At 34.5% G+C, this 27,664-nt stretch overlaps 2 protein-coding genes across 7 annotated transcripts; both read right to left on the bottom strand.

Moving 5' to 3' along the window:
- Positions 1-31: 31 nt before the first annotated feature.
- Positions 32-24,733, bottom strand: LOC101264326 (uncharacterized). 6 transcript variants are annotated; one of them, XR_011221328.1, is made up of 5 exons: positions 24,489-24,733; positions 23,442-24,075; positions 9,601-9,674; positions 3,427-3,491; positions 32-351 (listed from the first exon to the last, which is right to left on the bottom strand). XR_011221328.1 is itself a non-coding variant. In XM_069298053.1 (4 exons), exons 1-3 carry the CDS (start codon positions 24,516-24,518, stop codon positions 9,640-9,642), a joined length of 699 nt encoding a protein of 232 aa, XP_069154154.1. In that variant the 5' UTR covers positions 24,519-24,733; the 3' UTR covers positions 3,253-3,491; positions 9,601-9,639. The 6 variants fall into 6 exon arrangements, 5 of the variants coding, with proteins under 5 accessions (XP_069154154.1, XP_069154156.1, XP_069154153.1 ...); XM_069298053.1 differs by lacking the exon at positions 32-351 and having other exon boundaries at positions 3,253-3,491; XM_069298052.1 differs by lacking the exons at positions 32-351; positions 3,427-3,491; positions 9,601-9,674 and adding exons at positions 22,634-22,907; positions 22,987-23,083.
- On the bottom strand, positions 2,424-2,936 carry LOC112941458 (uncharacterized). The gene has a single exon (XM_026030944.2). The coding sequence runs from the start codon at positions 2,934-2,936 to the stop codon at positions 2,424-2,426; it is 513 nt and encodes a 170-aa protein (XP_025886729.2).
- Positions 24,734-27,664: the final 2,931 nt, after the last annotated feature.

Below are 27,664 nucleotides of genomic sequence, written 5' to 3'. Positions count from 1 at the left end.
CAAAATTTCTTTTAAATTACAATTTATAATTGCCCATTTTTGGCCTAGAATTTAATTTTGGGGGATAAGTCACTCCTCGCCGAGTGGTTCGGCGATCCTCTCCTTTCTCCCATTCATCGCGATCAAACTTTTTGTCGCAGAGTGGATCGACAATTTGCCGACTAGCCATTTCTATTGGAAACTTCATTTTTCCCCAGGGATGGCATGCTTGAAATTTTGGCAAGTAAGAGAGCGACTCGGAGGTTCGACGAGTGTTCTTGGCGTTCAGCAGGCTTACTTTTCTTCACTTCTTTAGCTTGTTTGTTCCTTTTTTTCCCGTAGTGTCCATGCCTTACTCCATAGCATTAAATTCTGCAAATCAAAAATTCAACATAAGTTTAGAGCATAAATAAGACATTGAGCACACTAAAACTATCAAAACAAAGTCCTAAATGAGTCCAAATATCAGACTCATCAGTGACTAGATTTTTTTGAGGATATTTAGAGCTTTGTGAGTCCTTAGGTTTCGAGGATCGTATATTTACTATCTTCAATCCTTCCTTACTTTTAGTTTTAAAACAAAATGTATGGGCTAGGGAAAAATTAATTTTTATGCGATCAATCACTTTGCGAGAATGTTTAGATCTAACCTATGCTTTATAAAACTTTGATATCTTGAAACTATCTTAAATCTCCTTATTCTACTATCTTGTATTATCAAATCTAAGTGGCTTGAATGGTGCCTCTTGGGGTCTTGTAGGCCACGTTACACCTAGGGTATATATACCTTAGGTCGTGACAGCCAAGTTAGGGTTTTTGTCTTTCAAGAGCTTGTAGGGTGTTTTGCTTAATACTGATTTGATTCTACACATGTTGAAGAGATAACATGAAGTATTTAGAACCTTAGCCTAGTAGGATTTCGGGAGATTACTTGAAAGAAGCATGGTTCGTGCAATATCTTCCAATGTTCTATTGTTGCATTTAACTACACAATTTTGTTGTAGTGTTCTTGGTGCGTAGAATTTGTTATCAACGTGATTTGTGGCACAACATTCTAGGAATTTCAAATTGTCAAATATTAATCCATGATTGAAATGAATGATTATTATTTCACAATTGAATTTCATATGAACCAGTTTCGAAAAGATTTCTAATGTGTCATGTGTCTCATCTGTCTAATTCCATTTTTTTCTCTATCTTTCCTTATTTTGAAAGGCTTCATTTCCACCTTTGAAGTTTCTCAATGAGAGGAATTTACTTTTATAACCAATCATGTTTCTAAAACACGCACAATCTAATTACCATTGCTTCAGCCCCTAATCCATGTAATTATGATTCACAAATTAGTTTTTGGTACGTAGATTGACTTGGGTCCATAATTTTTAGGAAAAGAATGTATGACATTCTTCTTGGCCCATAGAGGTTTTGTTTTAGTAACTAGTTTCCTGATTGCTTCCTTATATTGTGTTTTAAGAAAACATAGATTGTTGTTATGAGCTATTAAATTTTTATGGAGAGCATGACTTTTATGTCTAGTCAATCAACAATGAGCACATAAACAATATAATTTAGGATTACTGATTTCAGAATTCCTACCAAAACCTATTCCATTTAAAGTAGGAGATTGGCTCTTTTGAATGTTTTCAAGAAGAATTAAAGACCTGATCCATTACATACTATGATCTTTTTCCATCCTAGTCATAAATTATTGTTTTAAGGATCTTTATTCCTTTTAGTCATGAAATCTAAATGATTGCTTAGTTCCTTTAGCTTATAAAGGAGTCAATGATTTTGTTTCTCAATGTTCTCATGTTCTTCCCTTAGGGATGCATAGTTGTTTATTATTAGTTCCATTTTAGAGCTTGTTGATTGATATGTATTCATGAGAGTGTGCAGTAGGGATGAAGTCTTACCTTATAGTGCATGTGTTCCTCTTCATCTTCTTCAGAATATTATCCAGCCATTAGTGTTTGAATTTTTTATTATGAATGGCATATATTTCATTCTTCTTCTGGTTCAATTATAGCAATCAGTGCAAGAGAGTCATATATATGCATTTTCTCAATTGAATGTAATGACTCAAATTCAAATTCACCATCCTTAAACTCTTCTTTTAATAAGTTTCCATCGCAGCAAATGATTTGTTCATTAACAGACCAACTTCTTGATTTGTCATCCATCCGTCAGTGGGAATGTATTAATAAGTATTGAACTCCTTGTTTTCTCTGAACTATTTAGTGGACAAAACTTGATAAAGTGATCTGGACTTCCACACTTATGAAATACTTGTTCTCTTTCATTTTCACTTTTTTCTTTAGGATTTCTCCTTTGAAATATTTTCCTCTTTTTAGCATTTTTGAGAACCTTTTAGTCGGTAGTGTAATATTCTCATCCTCAAAGTATTCTGGTTTTGTAGCCTTAAAAACCAGGTTGTTCTTTATGTTTCATCCGATTTCATTTTCTTGATTTTTCTCAAGCTCATATGCAATGAGATTTTCGATGAGTTGATCCATCACTAGAAAATCTGAGTCACATCCTTCAGTGATAGCCTCTACTTTGCTTTCCCATGACTTTGGAAGGACACTTAAGAGATTTCTTATTGCCTTTCCATTAGGAATTATTTCTCTTAAAGAGTACATTTCATTGATGGTTGTGGTGAACTTTGTATGCATGTCTTGTATTGTTTCACCTTCCACCATTCTAAATAACTCATATTGTCCCTTTAGATTATCAATTTTGGACTTATTTACCTGGGTTGTTCCTGGATGAGCAGTTTGCAGAGTTCCCCATATTCCTTTGGCATCATGCCACGAGATTCGATTGTACTTATCTGGACCTACACAACAGATAGACATCTTCTTGGCTTTGGTATTTTTGTGTATTGCTAGCTTATCCGCTACATCCCGTTCGTTCTTTTCTTTTGGTACCTTGGTTATTTCATCAAGTCCAGTCTTCATGGGAATGGTTGGTCTGTCCAGGATGAATCCTCATAAGTTTGGGTTTTCTCCTATAAGATTGTCCATAATGTGATTCTTCCACCATCTATAATACTTTCCGTTGAACTGTGGTGATCGTGTTTGGGAAGATCCTTAGTGAGGCGTAGGCGGTATAGCCGTTGATGCTGTAATGACACGCATATACAACCTACAAGTTTGGGCATTCTTGAGTCATCACACAGCATACTTGACCTCTCGGAAGTCTTGTACAAGACCTTACACATCATTCATTGCATATATACATTACATATATACGAAAGTAGTGCGGAATTAAATGTTTTATTTCAAAATATATTGTGGAACCATTTTATAAACTTCTAACATATGTCTCGAAAACCATCCATGACATCAAGAGTACAATAGTGCAGGGTCACATCCCATAATAGTCTAATCATGAAAAAACATAAAAGACAATGTAGTAGTGGTGTCCTTGGATGCTATGAGAACTCACCAATTTTCACTTCTTGATAAGCCTTGGAAACTCTACTGTTGAAAACAACTGAATCTCCTCAGACCCTACATGGACAACATGTAGGCAGTAAGCGTTTGTACGATAAGTACTAAGAATGGAATCTATCATACCGAACATAAGATATCTCAAAGGGTTAGTGAATAATACACATAAACATATGAGATAAAGACATAAGCATAACATGAATATCATAAGAATATTAAAGAATCATAAAGAATATAAGAGTTCATTCATAACTAAATGTCTTTCTTACATTAATTGGACAACATCACAACCACCTTCATGTATCCTTGTATAAGGCTAAGGTAGCCTCCCATACTACTATCAAAGCTAAGTATCTCTATTTGGTTATTCTTGATAATAGTTCACTTTCGCAATTAAGACCTAGTTAATCATAAAATATGATCACTATGCCCCTAGGCCACCATAAAGCACACTTGTGCAATGCATGTGAAGCATCCCATAATACTTCACACACTAAGCATATCTTGAAATCACACTATCTAGTTTCATGTCATTTTAGGAGTCATCTAATAGACCTACTTCATATTAACAAGGAACTATCATCTTATTTCAATTATGTCACGGAATGCAACCCTACTAACTAGTAAAGATAATCACAGATGATAAATGGGTCATGTCAAAGGTAGCTTCAAGTCATACTTGTGCCATGTATAAATGACATCCCATTCTACCATCCATAATACGTATTTTTCTAGACTAACCTAATCAAAGCTAACTTGTCTTGTAAACTTATCTATTAAGATCAACACATTATCATAATAGACCTACTATCATAGAAAGCATCTCATAATACTAACTAAGCTAACTAATCAAGGATACAACCATCCTAACTACCACACAACCAATCATGTATATTCAAGCTAATCATAGGGGATCATGAATTCTCAACCCTAAGCTATCATGAGAAACTAATATCAAGCTATTACATCAATGCATGTGCATCCAAATCAAGCTACCATGAAATGCACCTTGCATGAAAGGTAAGCTAACAGTAGGAGAATATAGGAATTTTCCCTAAAGCTACCATGAAATGGTTTTGACCTAACTAAGTCAAGCTAACATGATCAAGTATCCTTACAACAAAAGACCAAGCTAATCATGGGAGAGCTTGCTTCCTCCATCCAAAGCTAACATGAGAACCATCATTTCCAAGCTATCATGATCAAGCATCCTTTCAATACATTACTAAGCTAAGCATGAGAGAGCTTACTTCCCCCATCCCAAGCTACCATGAAGTTCATCACCTCAAGCCACCATGAAGTTCATCACCTCGAGCTACCATGAACTATCATGAGTAATTCAACCCATGCTTCCATGAGATTTCAACATCTCATGCTACCATGAGTATTTAAAATCAAGCCTATCCTTGCGACCTACCATCTCAAGCTATAAGGAGATTCACATCTCAAGGTATCATGTGTTGGTCTTTTCTCACCAAATCTATTACACAAGAAGTGATCATACAATCCATCTTCAAGCTAATATAATTCATCATGTATTGATTCATTTTAGGTTCTTAGGTCAACCTAGAATTCATATATGTGAGTGAACTTGCTTTCCCTATCATGTTCATGTCAACCTAGAATTCATATATGTGAGTGAACTTGCTTTCCCTATCATGTTCATTACTAGGGGTAGAAGAAAACCTCATCATAATCTTTTCATAATGACTTTAACCTCAAAGCCCTAGCATCAATGGCATAACAAACCATAATCAGTTATCACTTTCAATTCATTATGATCTATGTTCAATTTCATACTTACTTCATGAAACAGGATCATTAGAAGGTAAGTCTAGCATACAAGATCGCATAGATTCAAATCTAGATTTACAAGTCAAGACCAACCTAGATCATTTAGGCTTAGTTAAATTCATACCTTATTATTCAATCATGATCAACTATCACATAATACAATAGAATTAATAAGATCAACTTAGAACCATCATCTTCCCTAAAATCACCATGATAACCTTCAACATCAATTACTACAATTCACCATGAAAACCTCATGAAAACATCACATAATGATCATATGAACATAATTGAATTCTACTCACTAGTGTGGAATCACAATCAAGACTTTATAGCAATGTCTAACCATTTCTAGATTAGGGTTTTTTCAATTCATAATTGAGGAATAATTAGGGTACTCCATGAATGGAAGAATTAATGGATTAATAAGCTTCATATACCTTTGATTAGAGCCTTAATCCCAACTTGAACCCTTGGTGAATTTGTCCTAAGTGGATTCCCCCAACTTCTCTTATTCTTCAATGGTGTTCTTGAGAGTTGTAATGTGAGAGAGAGGTTTTGATTTGGAATTTAGAGTCTAATTGTCACACCCCAAGCTACTTCCAAGACGTGGACAAGGAACCTAGGACAACAAGTGATCCCAAGCTAACTCTGTTCACATAATCATGAGCATACTAAAGATAATAAACTGAATGCAATACTAAATCATAATGCAAACTGAAAAAATGGGGAATACCCATAGTCTATAAATGAGATATTTGAAACAATGACTTTTTTAACAAGAAGTTATTAACTCAACACTAAGATTAAACTATCTATGTCTAAAATAAACATCTAACTTAGTAGAAATACTAGGAAAATCCCCAGCTAAGTCTAGCAAAAACTAAAACTAAATGACTGAAATGAACTCAAGACTCTTTGTTCTCCGAGAATGAGGACTCACCACTGAACCTGCTGAACTAGAGATCAGAAAGCGTGATTTGGACGCTGAGAACCTGAATCTTTATCACGAGAATATGTAGCACACGTATGCGTCAGTACTTGAAGGTACTGAGCATGTAGGATAGAATAAAGCTAAAATAATACATAACTGAACAAGCACAAAAGCAAGTATATTATCTTACATGATATATATTTTGAATGCTGATATAACTGAATATAATGACCAATTTATATCATGCTCAAACTGATTATTGAATATACTATTAAATGGTCAATGTAGTGTAATCTAGCTAATCTATGGGAGCTACTAATAACGGATAATAAAACCACACGAGCTAAATGTGGAGTCCGATGTATATGCCCCATCAAGAGGACCCAATATACCCTGCAAAAGGTATAAAGGCATGTTGGCGTGATCAATAAACTAATTCCCACATAGGGGACCTACAACTTACTTGGCTAGTAGTTCTGGGATTATTAAGTACATTGAACCCTAGTCCAACTCGGTATTATGCTACTCCCAATAAATTATATAATTAATTGATTATGTTTTAATTTCTATAAGTACTGGATAGCTCAAAACTGAACATGCAAACTGAGAATGAAACATTTTGATCTAATAATTATGCATCTATAACTGAGGCATGTATATCTGAAGTAACCTAAATCTAACGTAGCATGTGTAATTCAATAACTAAAGAAATACATAGCTAGGGTTATGAAATTCATGAGATAGATTGAATATTAACTTAACAATCTTATTTGGAACATATATTTAACTAATTTATGATGACCTGTTGTAATTATAGAAACCCTAGGTTTTTTCATGATAAAAAAATCAAGAACTGACTGAAAACTAGGAATCTAATGGGTGAAAGGAACGCACTAGTGAAATCCCACATACCTGGTGATGAAATCCATGGAGAAATATTTAGATTTTTTGGATGGAATTGCTGGTAATATTGTGCGTTCTTGAACTAGGGTTCTTGACCTTTTTCTCCTTTGTTGCTTCTAATTTCTAAGTTTTGATTTAATGATTTGACATATATAAGTTTTAGTTAAGCTTCTAGTCTTAAACTAACTAAAATATGATGATTTAGGCTCAAAACAACATATCTTAGAGTTTAAAAGAAATTGGAAAAGACCAAAAGACCCCTAAGTTAATTGTTGTCGGACCAAACGAAGACCTGGACTGACGGGCCGCCGTTCAATTGGCGGTCTGTCATTTGGGTCCGTAGGTTGGGTATGTTCGATAGGCCTTTACCAAAATAGACATAACGTTTTACTCGGAGATCTGATTTTAGCAAAGTCGGTGGCAATGGAAAGCTAATTCAATTATCTATATTTTGCTATGCCTTGGGACACCTAATAAATTTTTTGCTAAGAGTTATGATCAATTGAAGTTGACCCAACTGCAGTTTCCCCCTAACTATCTGCTAATTTCCACCTACCTTCATACCTACGGCCTGTAGTTCCTTCTATGGACAGTGCTAGTCAATAATGGTTCTTGTCAGAGAGCGAGTAAAAGTTGTCTTGATCGACGGATACAAACTACGGATCGTAGTCCAACCTACGGACCATCGGTCCATCCGTCGTTCGACGCTTAGTCAACATTCTGGGATACATCTTGGGGGTTTTTATTTCACAATGGACGGATGTGCAGCACGAGCCGTGGTTCAGGATACGGTCCGTCGATGGTAACCGCCGATTGCACCTGCAGATTTCTGAAAGGCTGATTTTCTGTCTATTTTGAATACGGGGTGTTACACTAAAGGGGTATATTATTTAAATACTCATTCACTACCTAAAATAATTGCCCACTCATTTATTTGGATGTGGGGTGAATTTCCTGATTCACCCCTTCACTAATAGTGAGCTGCGAGAATTGTAGGCCTACATCGACGGTCGCCATCTACAAGGCATCGAGCAGACGACGGACCGTACTGGCAACCATCGTCTTGGTCAGAGACTGCTCAAATGGGTTTTAATTTTAGGAGTCTAAGTGTCAACCTACACCCCCAATTGAAAGGGCCTCGACTAATTCACGAGTCGTCGATGGTCACGTCGCTTGACACTGCACAGGCTGTGTCTTGGCAATGGTTGGGGTCCTCCTTGAGGTCCTTTATCGGGGCCCTTGGGGAGTCGTTCCTTGAAATCTTGACCCCAAATATACTCATATACATGCTAGTGTCCGTCCTTGTGAGTTTGAATACAAAAATACCCACGCAACATATCCAAAACTCACTTAAAACACACAAGTACGTCTAAGGATAACTTTCAAACGTCATCGGGACTTTAACCTATGAACCCTCTCAAACTCTATATACTGCTTCTAACAATTTATTTTACCATTTTAGGACCTCATAAGTTCATGGAACCACATGTTTGGATCTATATGGGCCTAATTCATTTTGGGGTCCTTACAATATCCTCCACTAGGAAAACATTTGTCCTCGAATGACACCTTTCTAAACACTGCTCTAAGGGATCAACTCTAGACTAGTAGCCCATTGTACATGCATTATACATAAATGCACATATCCAAATCAAGGAAATAATTCAATTCAATGCTAAAAATATGTGCACATAATCATATAAAAACCTCATACAAAAAGCTCCTTATACCCCACTTTCGAATAAGATATACTTGTCTTTATAACATCAATTTCTCATCATAAGGAAACAACAAAATCGTAGGATATTAATAATCATAGGAAATGTGAAAATTTTCATAAATTATTAAAGAAGCACATACCAGAAAGGGACATAAAGAGATCATTCTTGATCACTTTTTGATTGGAGATCATAGAACATATACCTATTTTGAGGCTCATCAACTATACCACTAAGAGAAACTTTCTTGAACTCTCTTCTTGAATAGTAGCCGATGTACCTCAAGCATACATAAAAGCCTTATTCCCCTATTTGGAGAAAGCTTAAGGTAAATTCTTTCTAAGGATCACTTAAATTTGACATTCTTCACCCAAGTGACTCTTAAACCATGGTGAATTACCCTTCTACCCTCGTTAGAGGAGTCTATTCAATCACCCTTTAAAGGAAGTACTCAAACACTCTATTCTACCAATTCTATCAACATACATCATGTCAAGACCGAGGAGCATCCCTAGAATTAACATGGTGTACTTGACCTCTATGTGGTCTTATACAAGCCCATAGTTATCATTCCTCGCATTGTCATAGGAAAATTTAGCGGAAGATTTAAAACTTTCATAGCACATCATATACGAGAACATCACTTCCATTATATATATAAAGAATCACATTTACATAGTGAAAGACTCTAATCTCTTTTTTGTCATACTAGATTCAACCTCATTAGAGTATAATAGAGACACGACCCTCACAACATAAATCATAGATATACTATTACAAACTTATAGTAAGACAAGGCATATGAAATCCGTGAACTTACGGTTCCTTTCTTTGAATTTGGGAATCACATATCAAGATCTTAGCCATAGAAATATCCTTTAAGCAATCCATAACCTAAATTTTGTGTAAAACGGCAAAGAAGATTGGTGTTAGTACAAGAATGCACTAAGTATGGCAACCATGAAAAAACATGCATTTAAAAGGGACATTTTACTTGAAACCATACATTATGCATTTTTGTGAAAAATTCATAAAAACTTTATACAATAATCATCAAGTCATTTGTATACTTATTTTAGGAATATACAATAGTCATAACATCACATAAAACCACACATTGCATTTAACGCATCTAAGACACCACTTTACATGAAGCACATTTTCAATTACAGTGAGATCATTTTACAGTAAGCTTTCTTTCTTTTAACATCTTATCTTTCCAAGTAACCCTCTAGTGATACTCGGTGCAAAGCATCACTTTAAGGCCACAAGGTACTCATACATACTACCTTCATAATCTAACACACACTTTCATAGAATTATCAATCACGAAGGACATTCAAGTCAAGATCTCCTAATATTATAGTAAATTATATTCAGTTTGTACACATAATAACTTCACTTCACATAAGACCATACTCAAACCCTATAACCTCACACATACTTAGTAATCCTATCATGAGACCACAAGCCTTAACATGTATTTCATACGTCAACTATAATACTATAGTCAACTACATACAGATCAAGTAATACCTTCATCATAAGAACATACCTCATCATAATAAACCCATTAAGAGTCATTCCATAAATATCATCACAATAAGTAGACAACACTAAAGTGTCATGCATAAGGACATAGACATAACACATACTTTAGAACACCTTCCTAGAAATTTATTCAAGATCTACTTGTTCAATGCATAGGTGAAGTCCCATAATCCCACCTACACAAAGAAACTTTCCTTAGGTTATCCTAGTTAGGGTCCTTACTTCAATTGTGCATTTTCCTTTAGGGAAACTATAGCCTTAACTGACATTAAGACCATGGGAGCTATCAAGGAATTCGGTGTTGTAAAGAATTACACCAAGGGAAGGTGCTCTACCTTGCCAAATTAGAACATTAAGACATGCTAGCATATTAGATGAGATACCTTACTAGATTTTAAGGGGCAAGCATAGTTTATGGAACTTTGAGGTATATATGGAAACCCTCTATATGCCTATTGAGGCATTGTAGTTATCCACTAACCACCTGCTGAGGACTATGGTGAACCTATGTTCCTACAATAGGAGGGACACCCTTCATATTCAAGTTCACTCGGTTCTACACTAAGTTCTCTTTATTGAAAAGTCATTATTATCATTACTTTATAGAATGTTGACTTAGGAGATTTACCTCCTCATATGCTTATCTCATAGGTATTAGATGAGAGTTCATCAACCTAAATCATGTGAGAATCCTTTCATATGTACATAGCATATTCAAGCACCATCTAGTTTAGGGTACACTGGAGAACACCTTTTAAGGCCCCTCCATTGACTAGATCATCTTACATGTGTGTATGTTCATACATGTGAGCAAACCATTCACATAAAACCTTTATAACACACATTCATACTTTACTTCATTCATGCATATAAGACATGTTCATCACTTAACCATTCATTCATATCCATAAACATAGATAACCACAAAGGAACTATCCTATCAAGGCACACATGTGCAATACATGGACAAAGTCTCATATCTTCATCCATACTAGTACACCTATCCAATCATCCTAGTTAAGAGTTACAAAGCATACTTCATGCACATATACTTAACATGCATATTAGTAGACATTAGTGCATATGAGAATGTCCTTTCATTAGACACCATGAACCTATACTAATAAAAAGCATGCATAACGTGCGAGTGTGTTTACATTGGTCAACATGATAATCTAATGACTATTAACAACAAATTGAGGCAACCACCCTCTTAGGAACACAATGCACATCCATGCGTAGACCACACAACACATAATACCATAGGTGACAAAATAACTACAACATTTGCATTCAAGACTCGTAACCACAGCTAATCACACATTCATATAGGTACATAAGTAACGATTTACTACTCATTTATGACTCATCAATGGAATCACCTAAACCAACCATAACATAGTCATTACCATACATATCACATTAGCAATACAACCTAGATCACAACTAGAATGGAAGACTAGGCATGCTTCACATTTGGTAATCATCACCACCACACCTTCATAATAACATTCCCTTCAAGGACATGATCATATCACATATCTAATGAAAATAAACTAAAAAATGCTACCATAAGTGGACCATACCACACAATGCCATACAAGACCAAATTTATCAACAATATTATAGAAAAGTAAAGAAATAGAGTTATATTACCGATTCATCAACCTTTGATCACCTTTGATCACCGTTGATAAATACTCACAATCCATAAATATTATCAATATAGGGAAGTATATAAATGTATCTTATCATAAATGAAACATGCTTCATCTATCCTAGAATTAAGATCACATTATGTACATTGCATTATCACTATAGAGGATGGGAGAACATAGATTAATCTTACAAAAACTACCTTGCTTTGATCATCAATGATCAATACTCATAATTCATCAACAATTCATGTATATGGTAGTAGCTAAAAGTATACTAACATAATTGAAATCCACAATTCAATTATCATAAGATCAAGACCACATTGTATACACTACATGACCAATCAAAAGAAGATAGAAAAACATAGGCTAATCTCATTCAAACCTTCAAACCATGATCTAAATGGATCACTCATCAATAATTCAACATCAATATACATAATATGCAGTATGTATAAGCCATTCAACAAGTTAGAATCATAATTCAATCAACAGATAATCTAGATCACAACGCCCATACATAGGCTAATTAAAGAATTGGAGGGAGCATGGATTTATCATGCAATTGGATTGAAATTCACTTTATAATCAGTACATTATCATCAATTCATCACGAGAAAGCATTTGAAAACGTCTTGAGAAACAACTCAAGGCTAGATTGGTAGAAACACAATGTGTTCACAATTTCTCTTTGAAAACCTTTGAAAGAGCTCACCAGATGAATGGATATCTAAAGATGAAGGATCACCATACGTTATTGGATGAATAAACCACGAAAACTTGATAAATAAGTCACGAAAACTTGAAAATCCCTCACATTGGTGTTCTTGAGCTTCATCTCCAATGGAGGTTCCTAGAGTGAATTTGGTTTAAGAGGGAAAAGTCAAATTTGAAGAATGAATTGGGTAGTGGGGTTTTCATGTTATAAATCAACTTAAAATACCCAAGCACTTAAAATAACCGTCCGTAGTAATTTAGGATATTGGGTGAATTTCCCAATTCACCCCTTGCATGCCAGCGTGGATGCTGCATTTTTCAGGCAGCACCTATGAACGTCGGTCGATGGGACATCGACGCAATGATGGCCCGTCCTGTTGCTCCGTTGATGGTGACTGAGGCTGCAGATTTGGGGCTCCTGCTCATACGGATAAGTGTTGATCTACACACACACACCCATCGACGGGGCATCGTCTCAATCATGAGGCGTACACACCTTAACATGTCAATGTACCTTCCATACAAGTTTAAGCATCAAACAACAGTATAAACATATCAAAACATGCTAGGCACACTCGAGTCACACATGCACATCTCAAGGGCTAACTTTCAAACGTTTGAACGTCATTGAATGTTTGACTTCCAAATGACTTCAAATCGATCATACATTATTTAAAACACTTAATTAACATATTAACAATCTTATACGGAGCAAGTGAGGCTCTAGACACCTTAATTCAGTTTAGGGTCTTACACATCAAAACATATCATGGCCTTCTACTAACATCAACATAATCACGCATCAATCCATTCATACTAAAAAAACATTGCATCCTATAATCTCAACTCAATCCAGTCACTTAGACATAATTGTCATTTCAACCCACTTTTATCCCTCACTTCTTGTAGCAACCCTTTTACTAATCACATCTTAAAGACCAACGGATAAGGAATAAAAGAGAGAGAACTTATAAATCAAGATATTATAAGATTCACATCTCAAACTATCATAACTTTGTCTTGTCTCACCAATTATATTACACAAGAAGTGATCATACAACCCATCTTCAAGCTAGACTAATTCATCACATCTTGATTTATTTTAGGTTCATAGGTCAAACTAGAATTCATCTATGTGAGAGAACTTACTTACCCTATCATGCTACTGTCTAGGGGTAGAAAAAAACCTAATCATAATCTCTTCATAAAGACTTTACCCTCAAAGCCCTAGCATAAATGGAATAAGATCCCATAATCGATTATCCCTTTCTATTCATTGTGATCTATATTTAATTTCATGGTTACTTTATCCATTTTGATCATTAGAAGATAAGTATAGGTATACAAGATCACAAAGGTTCAATTCTATCTTTACAAGTCAAGACCAACCTAGATTAATTAGGTCTAGTTCAATTCATATCTAGGTGACTCAATCATGATCAATTAGCACATAATACAATAGAATTAAGAAGATTAACTTAGAACCCTCATCTTCCGTAGGTACACCATGAAAGGAAGAATCCATGGACGAATAACCCTCACAAACCTTTGATTTGAGCCTTAATCCTTTCTTTAACCTTTAATGAGGTCCTCCTAAGCTACTGCCCCCATTAGAGCCTTAATCCTTTCTTTAACCTTTAATGAGGTCCTCCTAAGCTACTGCCCCCGGCTTCTCTTCTTCTTTAATGGTCTTCTTGAGTGTTCTAATGTGAGAGAGAGGTTTTGATATGGAGTGTAGAGTCTAAAGGGGTCCTTTATTGTTTTAACACTCATATACTACCTAAAACTACCTAAAATAACTGCCCACACATTTATTTCGACGTAGGGTGAATTTCCTGATTTACCCATTCATTTAATAGTGAGCTGCGAGAATTTTATGCCTGCATCGACGGACGCCATCGACGGAGCTTCAACCAAACGACGGATCGTACTGGAAACTATCATATTGGTTAGGGATTTCCTAAATGGTTCTTAAGCTCAAAATTCTAAGTGTCAACCTACTCCCCCTAATCGACGGGGCGTCGACCAACACACGAGGAGTTAATGGTCTCGTCACTTGACATTGCCCAGGCAGTGTTTAGGAAATGGTTGGGGTTCTCTTTGAGGGCCATTTACAGGGCTCTTGCAAAGTCGTACATTGACGTCCCGACCCCAAATAAACTCATATACATTCTAGAATGCCTCCTTGTGAGTTTGAACACCAATTAGCCCACGCAACATACACAAAACTCACTTAAAACATACAACTACGTCTTAGGCTAACTTTAAGACGTCACCGGACGTTTTGGATGTTTCATCTCCAAAATATCTCAAACTCTATATACTGCCTCTAAACACTATATTTTACCTCTTTAAGACCTCATAAGCTCGTGGCACCACACATTAGGCTCTATTTGGACCTAGTTCATTTTTATGTCCTTACAATATTCCATACATTGGGAAACATTCGTCCTTGAATAACACCTTGCAAAACACTCCTCTAAAGGACCAACTCTAGACTAGCAGCCCATCGTAAATGCATTATACCTAAATTCACATACCCAAATCAAGGAAACATTTTAATTCCAAGCTAAAAATATCTACACATAAGCATATAAGGGCTCATACAAAGGCTACTTATACCCCACTTGGGAATAAGATACACAAATCTTTCTAACATTAATTCCTCAGCAAACTCATAAGACAATTCACAATCATAGGAAATTCTGAAAATTTTCATAAATAATTAAAGAAGAACATAAAGGAGAGGGACAAAACGAGATTATTTTTGATCACCCTTGGATTAGATAGTGTAGAACATATGCCTCTTTTGAGGCTCACCAACTATACGACTAAAAGAAACTTGCTTGACTTCTCTTCTTGTAACTCTAGTGGATGACATCAAGGATAAATAACTACCTTATTCCCCCATTCGAAGAAAGCCTAAGCTAAATCCTCACTAAACATCACTAAGATTTCACATCCTTAACCCACGATGGCTCTTAAACCATGGTGAATTACCCTTCTACCCTTCTTAGAGGAGTCTATTCAGTCACCCCTTCTAGGAAGTACGGAAATACTGTTCCACCAATTCAATTAACATACATCAAAACACATCATGGATTTCTACAACAATCAACATAACCACACATCAATCCATTCATACTAAAAGCAACATCACATCACATAATCTCAACTTTATCATAAGCCATAATTGGCATTTCAGCCGACTTTCCTCCCTCACTCCTTTTACCAACCCTTCTAATAATCACAAAATAAAGACCATCAAATAAGGAATAAGACAGAGATTATAGATCTATGGCACGACTTGAAGAATGAACCAGTGAAGCTTTCCTATGCATCCCGCAGGCTCCTATTCATAGATGTTTCGCAACTCACACCGATGAATAACACTATTCTAAACGTGGTTCGAGACATCCTCTGACTATTTCATAACTTTATGCTCTCATACCAAGTTTGTTACAACCCGCATGTACACCATAGAATTTTAGGACATTCTTGAGTCGTCATACAGCGTGCTTGACCTCTCAGAGATCTTGTTCAAGCGCTTTGATATCATTAATAGCATATATTCAAAAAAAGTGCAGAATTAAAACTATTCATTCAAAACATAAAGCGGAAACAATTTATAAAACTTCTAACATATGTCTCAAAACCATCAATGATATAATGAGTACAATAGGCTTGGGTTATAACCCATAAAAGTCTAAACATGAAAAAACAAAAAAGATAGCATAGTAGTGATGTCCTCGGCTGTTATGAGGACTCATAAATCTTCACTTGTTGATAAGCCTTGGAAACTCTATCATTGAAAGAAACATGGACAACATGTAGGAAATATGCATTAGTACGATAGGTGCTAATTATGGGAACTATCATACCAAACATAAGATATCTCAAAGGATTAATCAATAATAGACATATTCATAAGAGATAAAGATATAATAATAACATGAATATCATAAGCATATTGAAGAATCATAAAGCATATAACAGTTCATTCTTAAGTCAATGTTCTTTCTTACTTAAATGAACTACATCACAAGCCACCTCCAGGCATCCTTGTGCAAGGCTAAAGTAGCATCCAATACTACTACCGAATCTAAGTGACTCTCTTTAGTCATTCTTGATCATAGTTCACTTTCATAATTATGAGCTAGTTGATCATAACATATGAGTACTATGACCATAGGCCACCTCAAAGCACACTTGTGCAATGCATGTGAAGCATCCCATAATACCTCACACACTAAGTGTATCTTAAAATCACCCTATCTTGTTACATATCATATTAGGAGTCATCTAATAGACCTACTTCATATCGACTAGGAACTATCATCGTAAGTAAATAAAGTCATGGAATGCAACTCTAGTCACTATCCAAGCTAATCATACATCATAGAAGGGTCATGTCATAGGCAGCTTCAAGTCATACTTATGCCATGTATAGATGGCATCCCATACTACCATCCATACTAAGTATATAACTAGACTAACCTAATCAAAGCTAACTTTTCTTGTAAATTTGTCTAATAAGGTCAACATAATATCATAATAGACGTACTATCATGGAAAGACTCATCCTACTAACCAAGCTAACTAAGGAAGGATACAACCATCCTAACCACCATGCAATCAATCATTTAGATGCAAGCTAATCATAGGGGATCATGAATCATCAACCCTAAGCTATCATGAGATACTCAAGCTATTACACGAAATGCATTTTCCTAAAAATCAAGCTACTATGAAATGAATCTTGCATGCAAGTCAAACTAACATTAGGAGAGTTTAGGTCTTTCCACTAAAGCTACCTTGAAATGATTCTTGACTAAACATGTCAAGATAAGATGATCAAGTATCCTTACAACACAATACCAAACTAATCATGGGAGAGTGATTCCTCCATCCCAAGTTAACATGAGAACCACCATTCCCAAGCTACTCTGATCAAGCATCCTTGCAACACATGACCAAGCTAAACATGAGAGAGTTTGATTCCTCCATCCCAAGATACCGTGAAATTCATCACCTCAAGATACCATGAAGTTCATCACCTCAAGCTACCATGATTAATTCAACTCAAGTTTCATGAGATTTCAACATCTCAAGATACCATGAGTATTTCAACTCAAGCCTCTTTGAGATTTACTATCCCAACCTACCATTGAAACCTACCATCTAAAGCTATCATGAGATTCACATATCAAGCAATCATGCATTGGTTTTGTCTCACCAAGTCTATTACACAAAAAATGATCATACAATCAATATTCAAGCTAACCTAATTCATCATGTATTGATTCATTTTATATTCTTAGGCGAACCTAGAATTCATCTATGTGAGAGAACTTGCTTCCCCTATCATTCTCATATCTAGGGGTATACAAATACCTCATCATAATCTCTTCATAATGACTTTACTCTCAAATCATGAGCATCAATGTCATAACATCCGGTAATTGATTATTACCTTCAATTCATTATGATCTATGTTTAATTTCATGCTTAATTCATTCAATTGGATCATAGAAGGTAAGTCTAGGCATATAAGATCACATAGGTTCAATAATATGTTTACAATATAAGACCATCCTAGTTCAATTAGGCCTAGTTCCATTCATATCTAGGTAATTCAATCATGATCAATTAACACATAATACAATAGAATTAAAAATATCAACTTAAAACCCTCATCTTCCCTAAAATCACCATGATAATCTTCAACATAAATTACTAGAATTCACCATTAAAACATCATGAAAACATTACATAATAATCATATGAACATAATTGAATGCTACCCACTAAATTGGGATCACCATCAAGCCTTAACCACAATGCAATCATAAACCTCTCTAGATTGGGGTTCTTTCAATTCACAATTGAGGAATAGCTTAGTGTTTACTTCAGTACTTATTTTTTACTTTTAGGAACGTCTTTCCTTAACCGACATAGACTACATGAGCTAATGTGGAATCCGGTGTCATGAAATTCTACACCGGAAGAAGGCAGACTACTTGCCAAGGTATTAACAAAACATGAACATAGAATCTATGTGGATCCACTAGCTAGTATTCCAATGGGGTCAACAAAGTTCAAGAACAAGGAGATGTAGTTGGGACCCTCTTTATGATAAATGCATTATATTCTCTAATATGATAAGTACAATAGAGAACCTACCTTCACTATGTGGGAAGGGAACACTCCTCACTACTAGTTCACTCGGTGCTAAGCTAGAGTCCCTTTTTAAATGTCTTTATTTATCATTTACAACTTAGTTTAGGTCGTAGGGTCTAATCCCTTTTATAGTCATAGTCATTTACCTCAATAGGAATTGCATGAGAATATCCTTTCAAAGCAACCCTCATATTTGAGATTAGAATTTTATCATCGTCATGTCATAATAAGGCACATAGGTAGTTCATAACCAACCTTATGTAATTTCACCTTAAGCATGATCTCACAATCATATAGTCAAGACATTTCAATTCAACATCATACCAACACCTACTCAGGCCATTCACAAGACATACTTCAAATGAACTACATAATCAATCACAAGCCATCATAATTGAACTAAAGGTTAGGATCATGAAGCCTTACCAAATCTACTTCAAAATCCATCAACATGGTTTTACCATCAACCAACCATTTAAATCTAATAATAGGTGTAGTTACATCAATCAATAAAATTTAACACAAGAATCTAGGTCAATTACATCATCACTATCCCAATTAACATCAATTTATAACTTGGGGTTAGGGGAGAACGGTCAACATGAATTCTTCAAGAATTATATCAAATCTCACCAACACATTACCCTATTTAATTCATAAATGCATTAGAATAGATAAAACCAATCTATCAATCAATACATTCTTCAATTCCCATCAGTTCATCACCAAGATCCAAGATTTGGGGAATTTGTGGAAAGGGACATAATCTATATGAAATCCCATCAATTAAAATCAATTAAACAACAATCTACACTTAACTATTCAAAGGCAATCATAATTCATCATCAATTTGAAGTTTAGAAGAAAACCCATTAGAATTGAGAAACCCCATGGAATTGGGTATTTTAGAAATCAACTTTGAAAGGACCTCTTGAGAAAAGGAATCCAAAGAGTAAAGAGCTCATACCTTAAAGAAAATTAATCCACGAAATCGAAACGAAACCCTAGAGAAATTGACCTTCTTATTCAAGCTTTCTTCCTTCTTCAATAGTTGAATTAGGGGGAGAGAGTAGACAGAGATGAGAGATTTTGGATTTTATTTTGGGAATTAGGTTTAGGTGAGTGAAAAATGACTTAAAAATGATATTTATGATATATATAATCACCTCCTAGATTATCCAAAATACCCCTCACTTGAATCGGTCATTTTGTGAAGTCAATTTCAAAAACACGATTTTACTGAATCTGGAAAATAGCTCTGCGTCGCGAGGCTAGTGCCCATTTTTATTTTTGAAAAAGTGATCTGTGGCAGTAGCGTTTGTGTGGTCTGCACTTCGAGCAACAGCCTCTTGAATCTTGATTCACGCCGGCTGCTTTGGCAGCCTGCCCACCCATGTTTGGGTCCTCCTGAAGGACCCTTCGGGTGGTCCTTGGGGCGACGTTATTGGACGTTTAGACCCTATATACCACACTCTACCTAACCAAAGTATTTTTACAAGTGTTAGACTTCATTTGACCCTTCCAAACTTTACCAAACATAGCAACGTCAACTAGTTCAATTTAGCTACTTTTCGAATATCATGGACGTTTTTTAACGTCTTGGCTCTAAAACTTTCCAGATGACTTATTAACATTGTTTTAGGTCTTAAAACAGTATAACCAACATGAAATCAACTTGTGAGGATCTAGATTAGGTCTTGACTTTTCGAAGTGTTACAGAAGGTTGCTAAATCATCAAACTCTTTTACCAAACAAAACAAATAAATTTTCTTCATCTTAATCAAGGCTCTATATCAGTTGTGAAGCTAGGTATATTGTTAAGGATGTCCTAATTTTTTGTATATATCGCTATGATGTTTTGATTTATATACAAAATATGATTTTGTACGTTCACAATATAACATTTTGATGAAGTATGTTTGAGTGACCACCATGTGGTTAACATAGCAACATCCCTACTGTGTATGATAAAATTGATGAGGTTGCTTCGTAGTCAATTTGGGATAGCTATTTAACAGAAATTGGAGGAAATTTTAGATGAATTAAATTGACCGGGTTAAAATGGTTTGGTTAATTATATTCAATTAATCAAACTTATACTACTCAATTACTCATCATAGCTATAATTTGATATAATTACCACTTGCGACTAACATTATACATTAATTACATGGGTTAACTTCGAGTCTCTATAGTTAGCAAGTTTTTATATGCATACTTCGCCAAAATATACAAATATATATATATATATATATATATATATATGTATGTATGTATGTATGTATGTATGTATGTATAATTTATAATTATCTAACCAATATACATATACAATTCACCTTTCTCCCACTCTCTCCTCGCTCTCAATCTCGCTCCCGTCTCTCCTCCTCTCCTAATCTTGCTTGCCATATATACAAATCCATATATATAACATACAATTATCTAACCTCTATACATATACAATTCACGTCTCTCCCACTCTCTGACCTCTTGTTTGCCTCTCTCCTCCCTCTCCCAATATCGCTTGCCTCTCTCCTTCCCTCTCTCAATCTCTCTTTCCATATATAGAAATAAATATGTATAATATACAATAATCTAACTAATACACATATACAATTCTCCTCTTTCCCACTCTTTGCCCTCTCTCCTCTCTCTCTCCAGTCTCGTTTGCCTCTCTCCTCCCTATAACATGTAGGTATGAATTGTATTTATCGAACTATAGTTATGTAGAGTAATTAGGTTATTTTTTTAGTTGCTATATGTGAAAGTTCCTCATGAATGTATGAGTGATTACATTGACCTATTCAAACTTAAATGATAAGGTGATTTCATGGGCTAGTGTTATCATTCTTATATATTTGAGTGACATTATCCTAAAAATTAGATTCTTTCATTCTTTTACACGGGATAGTAATTTAAATGAGAGAAAATATTTTTAGTAGATATGACAATTCTTGTAAATTTCTGCACCCATGTTACTTAAGACAAAGATCAAAAATATGCTCCAAATCTATGTTTCATTAAATTAGAACTTTTTGTACCTATATTGGATTTTTAAAAAAAAACTCTTTCTATACATTTGTGAGATTTTCCTTGAAACAAATGTCTTGGCGCAAAATCTGAATGTTAACTGCAAAATTATCAATTAACACAACTTTTTTTGGGGGTGTGGGGAAATAAGGGGAAGGTAATCCGTACAATAGATGAGGGGCAGAAAGTGCTCAACCAACTGAGCAATGCTCAAACTCGATTATCATTATTTTAATTAAATACAAGTAGTTGTATAAAGACCCTTGTCTTATAATGAAATGTAGAATTGACACAACATAAACATTGTAGAATTAAAAATTAATTGCTTTTCAATATATTTGGACAGGGTTATTCCAATACAATTGACAATACCTAAAAAAAAACAATAACCTTTTGAGAATCTTGATCTTTACATTTTCTTATAGGTAATACCTAGAAAGGGTCAAATGTTTATGCTTTCTCCTTTTTGCCGATAAACCTTCTTAATATAACTACCTAGGCCCTCCTTACTTTCTGTTTCCTTCAGTGTTTTTTTTTTCTTTTCAAGATTAGATATAAAAACATGACAAACAAATGGCAAGTGTAAAAATACAAGTGATGAAATTGTATAAAAATACAATAGGGCCTTCTAAACTCTTAATCAGAAGAAGAGAAAACAAATAGGAAAGAAAAAATCATTCATGAGCACTAAACATTCAATCATCACTAACATCATGGTAGTTACTCACTCAACAATAAGCTTAGATCCTGCATAATAAATATCAAGGTTTCTTGTTAAATAATTATACAATCAAAATCACAACATACATCATAAAAAAGAAAGAGTATTGGACAAGTGCCTAATTAAAGAAAATAAATTCACACAAAAGCGTGGAGTGACTTCAACTGTCATTTTACCTAAACTTTGGTTGACAAAGTTACCCATTATATTGCCACTAAGAGCCACTAAAAGTATCTACCAAAGTAATCGAGGTATACATCAATAGCACTTGTACTGAAAAACAAAACGACTGATGAGAAACAAAAAAGATAAATTCTCACAAAAGCGTGGCACGACTTCAACACACATCTACCTGAATTTTGTTTGACAAAGTTACTCATGAAATTGCCACTAAGAGCTGCTGAAGGTACCTACCAAAATAATCGAGATATACACCAATAGTAGCACTACTGGTGAAAAAGAAAAGAAATGATGAGAAAAAGAAGATAGATTCACACAAAAGCACGGAGTGACTTTTATTGTGTCATCTACTTAAATTTTGATTGATAGAGTCACCTACTACAACTAAAAGGTAAAGGTACGTAGATACCTAAATAGTTGAGGTGTACACCAGTAGCACTTGTGGTGAAAAACAAAAACAAATGATGAGAAAAAGAGGATAAATTCACTCAAAAGTGCAGAGTGACTTCTATTATCATGTGTCGAAATCTTTGTTGAAATAGTTACCAGTGTCACTAGGAGGTCAAATAGTTGAGGTTGATACCAATAGAAATTGTGTTGACAAAATTGAAGAAGAAACCTAATTACCACAATGGTGTTGATGAAGAGAAGAGGAAGGTTGATCTCTTTGATGATTTTCCATGCACTTCATGAGAAACTTGAAGGTCTCAGTCTCACAAGGTATAGTGAGTCCACCAGTATGATCAAACCCAAACTCTTCCTCAACTTTTTCCAGCAATAATTTAAACAATGGATCACTAAGATAACTTGTGGGAATTATAAACCTCCGAAGCTCCGGTCCAACATAAACAGCCAAATAGCCTCTCGGGACACCATGGGGTGGCTCTGGACTTTGACAACTCTCTTCATCTGAATCACAATATATATTGTAATTCCTCAACCTCATACTAATCGAAGGTGATATTCCTCTAGGGGAAATGCTACCGTGTTTCAACGATGATCCAAGATTATTATTATTGTTGTTGTTGTTGTTGTTGCAATTGTTACCATTTCCCTTAGGACCAAGTGTAACATGTTGCCATTTACTCAGAAACTCTTTTAGTCTTACAATCTGCTTGATGCCTGTCACCTTGCTTCCTCCATGTTCATCCATTTTCCTTTGATTACCGCGACATGATTGATTATGAGATGAAAATCCAGCTGACATTGATTCTAAGCCCTTAGGCTCTTGGAATATTTCACTCATTTGATGTTTTTTTAGCTGCACAAAGATGCCATGACTTAAACTTTTATTTCCAATTGAATTTTGAAATTAAATAAAGGTATATAACAATAATAATTATGTCTCAAGTTTAAAGAATTAAATCCTTGTATATACATTTAACTATCTAAATCTCTATATGAGAGAACGATTGTGTTTTAAACATTGTTCCTCAACTATGATTATCTTAATATATTCATTTAGGTTAATGTAAAAAGAATGAGGGACTAATATGAATTTTTAGATTGATTTTTTAGAAATTACATAAAAACATTGTAAATCATAATTGGTTATAAGTAAAATTGAAAATCCATGGTAAAAATACAACACATTGAACAATAAGCGTAATCTGAATTACAAATTTAAATTCCAAAACGATATTAAAAAAACATATATTCATCTTTTTGAATTACCAGAACAGGGTGATCAGATTTATTTACCATTCAGATGGAAAATATGAATGGAGGAACGAGGAGACGGAGATTTCAGCAATCAAGAAACGTCATTGTATGACTCATGAAGAAATGAAAATATCAACCAGCCCCAGAGGAGGAGGGTGAAAGAGTTAGGCTATAATTCTTTAAATTATTCAGAATTCTATTAATGGAGTAATAATTTTGAATACAAAATGATATTAGTAAGTAACAACTTCAATCACTATGTCACCCTCTTTTGTCGCAATAATTTTCTCTTTAACCAATTGGTAAAACCATTATTTCGTGTGAACATTAGTTGCAAGTTGCAACTAATTTTATTTTTTATGTATATAATTTATATTTAATGAGTTTATTTGTTTTGTATATTTGGCTAGCCATCTCCTATAAATATAACAAAGTGTTTTTATTTAGCATTTTAATATTAATATCAATAATATTAAGATTGCTTAACAGCTGCAAGTGTGTGCTAGACGGACTGTTGCAGGCATTTGTGGGCTTTCTCTTTTGTTGTCTTTAAAGTTTAGTGGCTTTTACTTTGTTTATATGGTTTTTAATTAGCTATTGTTTTTATAATGTATCGTATTGAGGTGTTTTAATGATTACTATGTTTGGATAGATTGTATCATTCTTCGTTATTACATAATATCACATATTTATAATTTGAGTGATACACCTACAAGAGAAATTGCTTAAGGGGTAGAGCTATTATGAGAGTATAGGATAAAAGATGAAATATGATTATTAAATAATAAATAAAAGATAACATGAGCCGAAAATGTTAAGATAATGACACAATCACACCAAATCGGTGGTTAGACCGAGTCGTTTCGTCGTTACCTAATGATGGATTTAAATGATACGATACAATAGAAATTAAGTAAAAATCAAAATAAAAACTATATTTAAACTAACAATACGATATAATACAACGTATAACAATCATCTAAACAAAGTGTTAATTGACATTATACACGAATAAACATTCCAAAGAATGTTGGTGTCAACAATCATGGGCAACATCTTTATTAGCCATTGAACCCATTTGTTACCTCTCACTTTGTTTTATTTTTTATTCCTCAATTATACCTTCCAACATATATAACCTCTAAATCATTTTTCTCTCTTTTTACTATCACATTATCTTCTTATTCATTGTTAAGAAGACTTCCTGAACTATAAATAGTGGTGATCGTCATTTCTTTTTTGTACAAGAAAATATAGAATGCATAAAGTTAGTGGAAAAGAGAGTTTGTATTCTTTGGATCTTTGGACTCAACTCTTCTCCAGAGTTTGTTGAGTTATACTTTATGATAGAGTTGTTTTATCCTGGATGGGACAAGTCAAAAACACTACTGCTCGACCGATGAAAATATTTGTTGTAGTTGACTTGAATCTCCTTAATGAGCAGGAGATGTTCACACCTTATACTAAAGAGATTTTATGTAATGACCTCGAAGTAATTTTTTTATTTATGTCTTTTGTTCATCGTTTAGTGCTTTTCTAGAGAAACCCCATGTCATTTATGACTTGTTGGGACTGATAGTTCAGTCACTTGGACATTCATTTAGTTTTTGTTTGAGTTTCAGTGTTTTGGAGCTTTACAACCTTGAATAGTTGGTTTTCATCAAAATTTCCAGAAGACAGCCTAAAAATCCCATTTTGTTGATCCCATAAGTTCTGTAAGGGTTATTTTAGGCTAGTAGAATGGTAGATATAATTAATTTCCAAGCTTTTAGTGTGAATCTATGTGATTAGGCACCTTAACAATCAAGTTAACGCCTAAGTTTGACTTTATTCATTATTTTGAGTAAAAGAGATCATATGACAATTCTGTCAGCGCAACGTAGTTAACTGCAGAATGGTGTATTTGGTATCAAACGACCCTTTGTTTAGAAACCAAGGCTTTCGAGCTGCTTCGGAGCCCACTTATGACTATAGAGTTTGGGTGTCAGACCCACTTTTTGCTTAGATGATCTCGTATGCGAATTTTAACTCTTCGGTTGAGTCCGAACTATCAAATTTGATAGGTTTCCTATCTAGTTTGCATGCACGGGAGTTCGAATGAATATTGGGCGCTGCATCGGAGAATCTGGAATTTAACAACCAGAAGAAGTGCTAATATCTTATGTAGGTTTTTAGTGACCATAAATAAGAGTTTTGCGACCAGAATTGGACGTTTAGCGACAATATCTCGGCGATTTATATATAAAAAAAGAAATTGTTGCCTCATTTCTTATTTTTCAAAATGTGATCTCTCCCTCATCTGATATTTTTCAAAAGGTGATCTCTCCCTCATCTGATCTCTGATTTGAGGGATAAGATGTCTTGTGTAATCGTTTGAAGTGTGGATACATGGGGAAGTCATTGGGAGCACTACTAGAAAACATGCCTATTGCAACACAAGAATAATTATTATCATAGACTCAAAGAGTGTTTCAATTGACTTATGGCAACGGAAACTGGCGTGTTGCATATAAGGTTGTTGTGATATATCTATAGTAACAATTTACTAGCAACATTTGAAGGTCGTTGTGACAGACAATCTATAGCAACAATTATTCTTTAGTCTAGGACGACACTTTTGTGCAGCTGTTGCAACAGTTGCAAAACCGCTGCAAAATATTTCATAGCAACGGTGAAAAACTGTTGTCACACTCTGTCTACAACAACAATTATTTTTTAGTTTAGGACGACACTTTCTGCGGTTGTTGCAACAGCTGTGAACCGTTGCAAAAGGTTTTATAGCAACAATTGTGAACTACTGCAACACACAATATATAGCAGCAATTATTCTTTAGTCTAGGATGACACTTTTCTGCAGTTTCTGCAACAGTTGCAAATCATTAAAAATGACATATCACAACAACTTTATTATACAACTCGACCTAAGAAATTACAACGGTTATTCTTAACTATTGCAACAATGTTATTAAGCTATTGCAATAGACCTTTTTAATGGTTATTGCACGATATTATAGTCATTTTTGAAATAAACTATAATACGATGATAGAACACATTAAACCAATATGTATATCAACTTGTAGCATTCATATATTATAGATTAAAACATATGATCTTGATTTACAAATCAAGAGTTAATGTACATTGATGTTCACAAAAATTAAGCCCAAACATAAAAATAGTCTTTAAA

The sequence above is a fragment of the Solanum lycopersicum genome, chromosome 5 (genome assembly GCF_036512215.1).
Source record: "Solanum lycopersicum chromosome 5, SLM_r2.1".
NCBI lineage: Eukaryota > Viridiplantae > Streptophyta > Magnoliopsida > Solanales > Solanaceae > Solanum > Solanum lycopersicum.
This window is presented reverse-complemented; position numbering and strand designations above follow the sequence as displayed.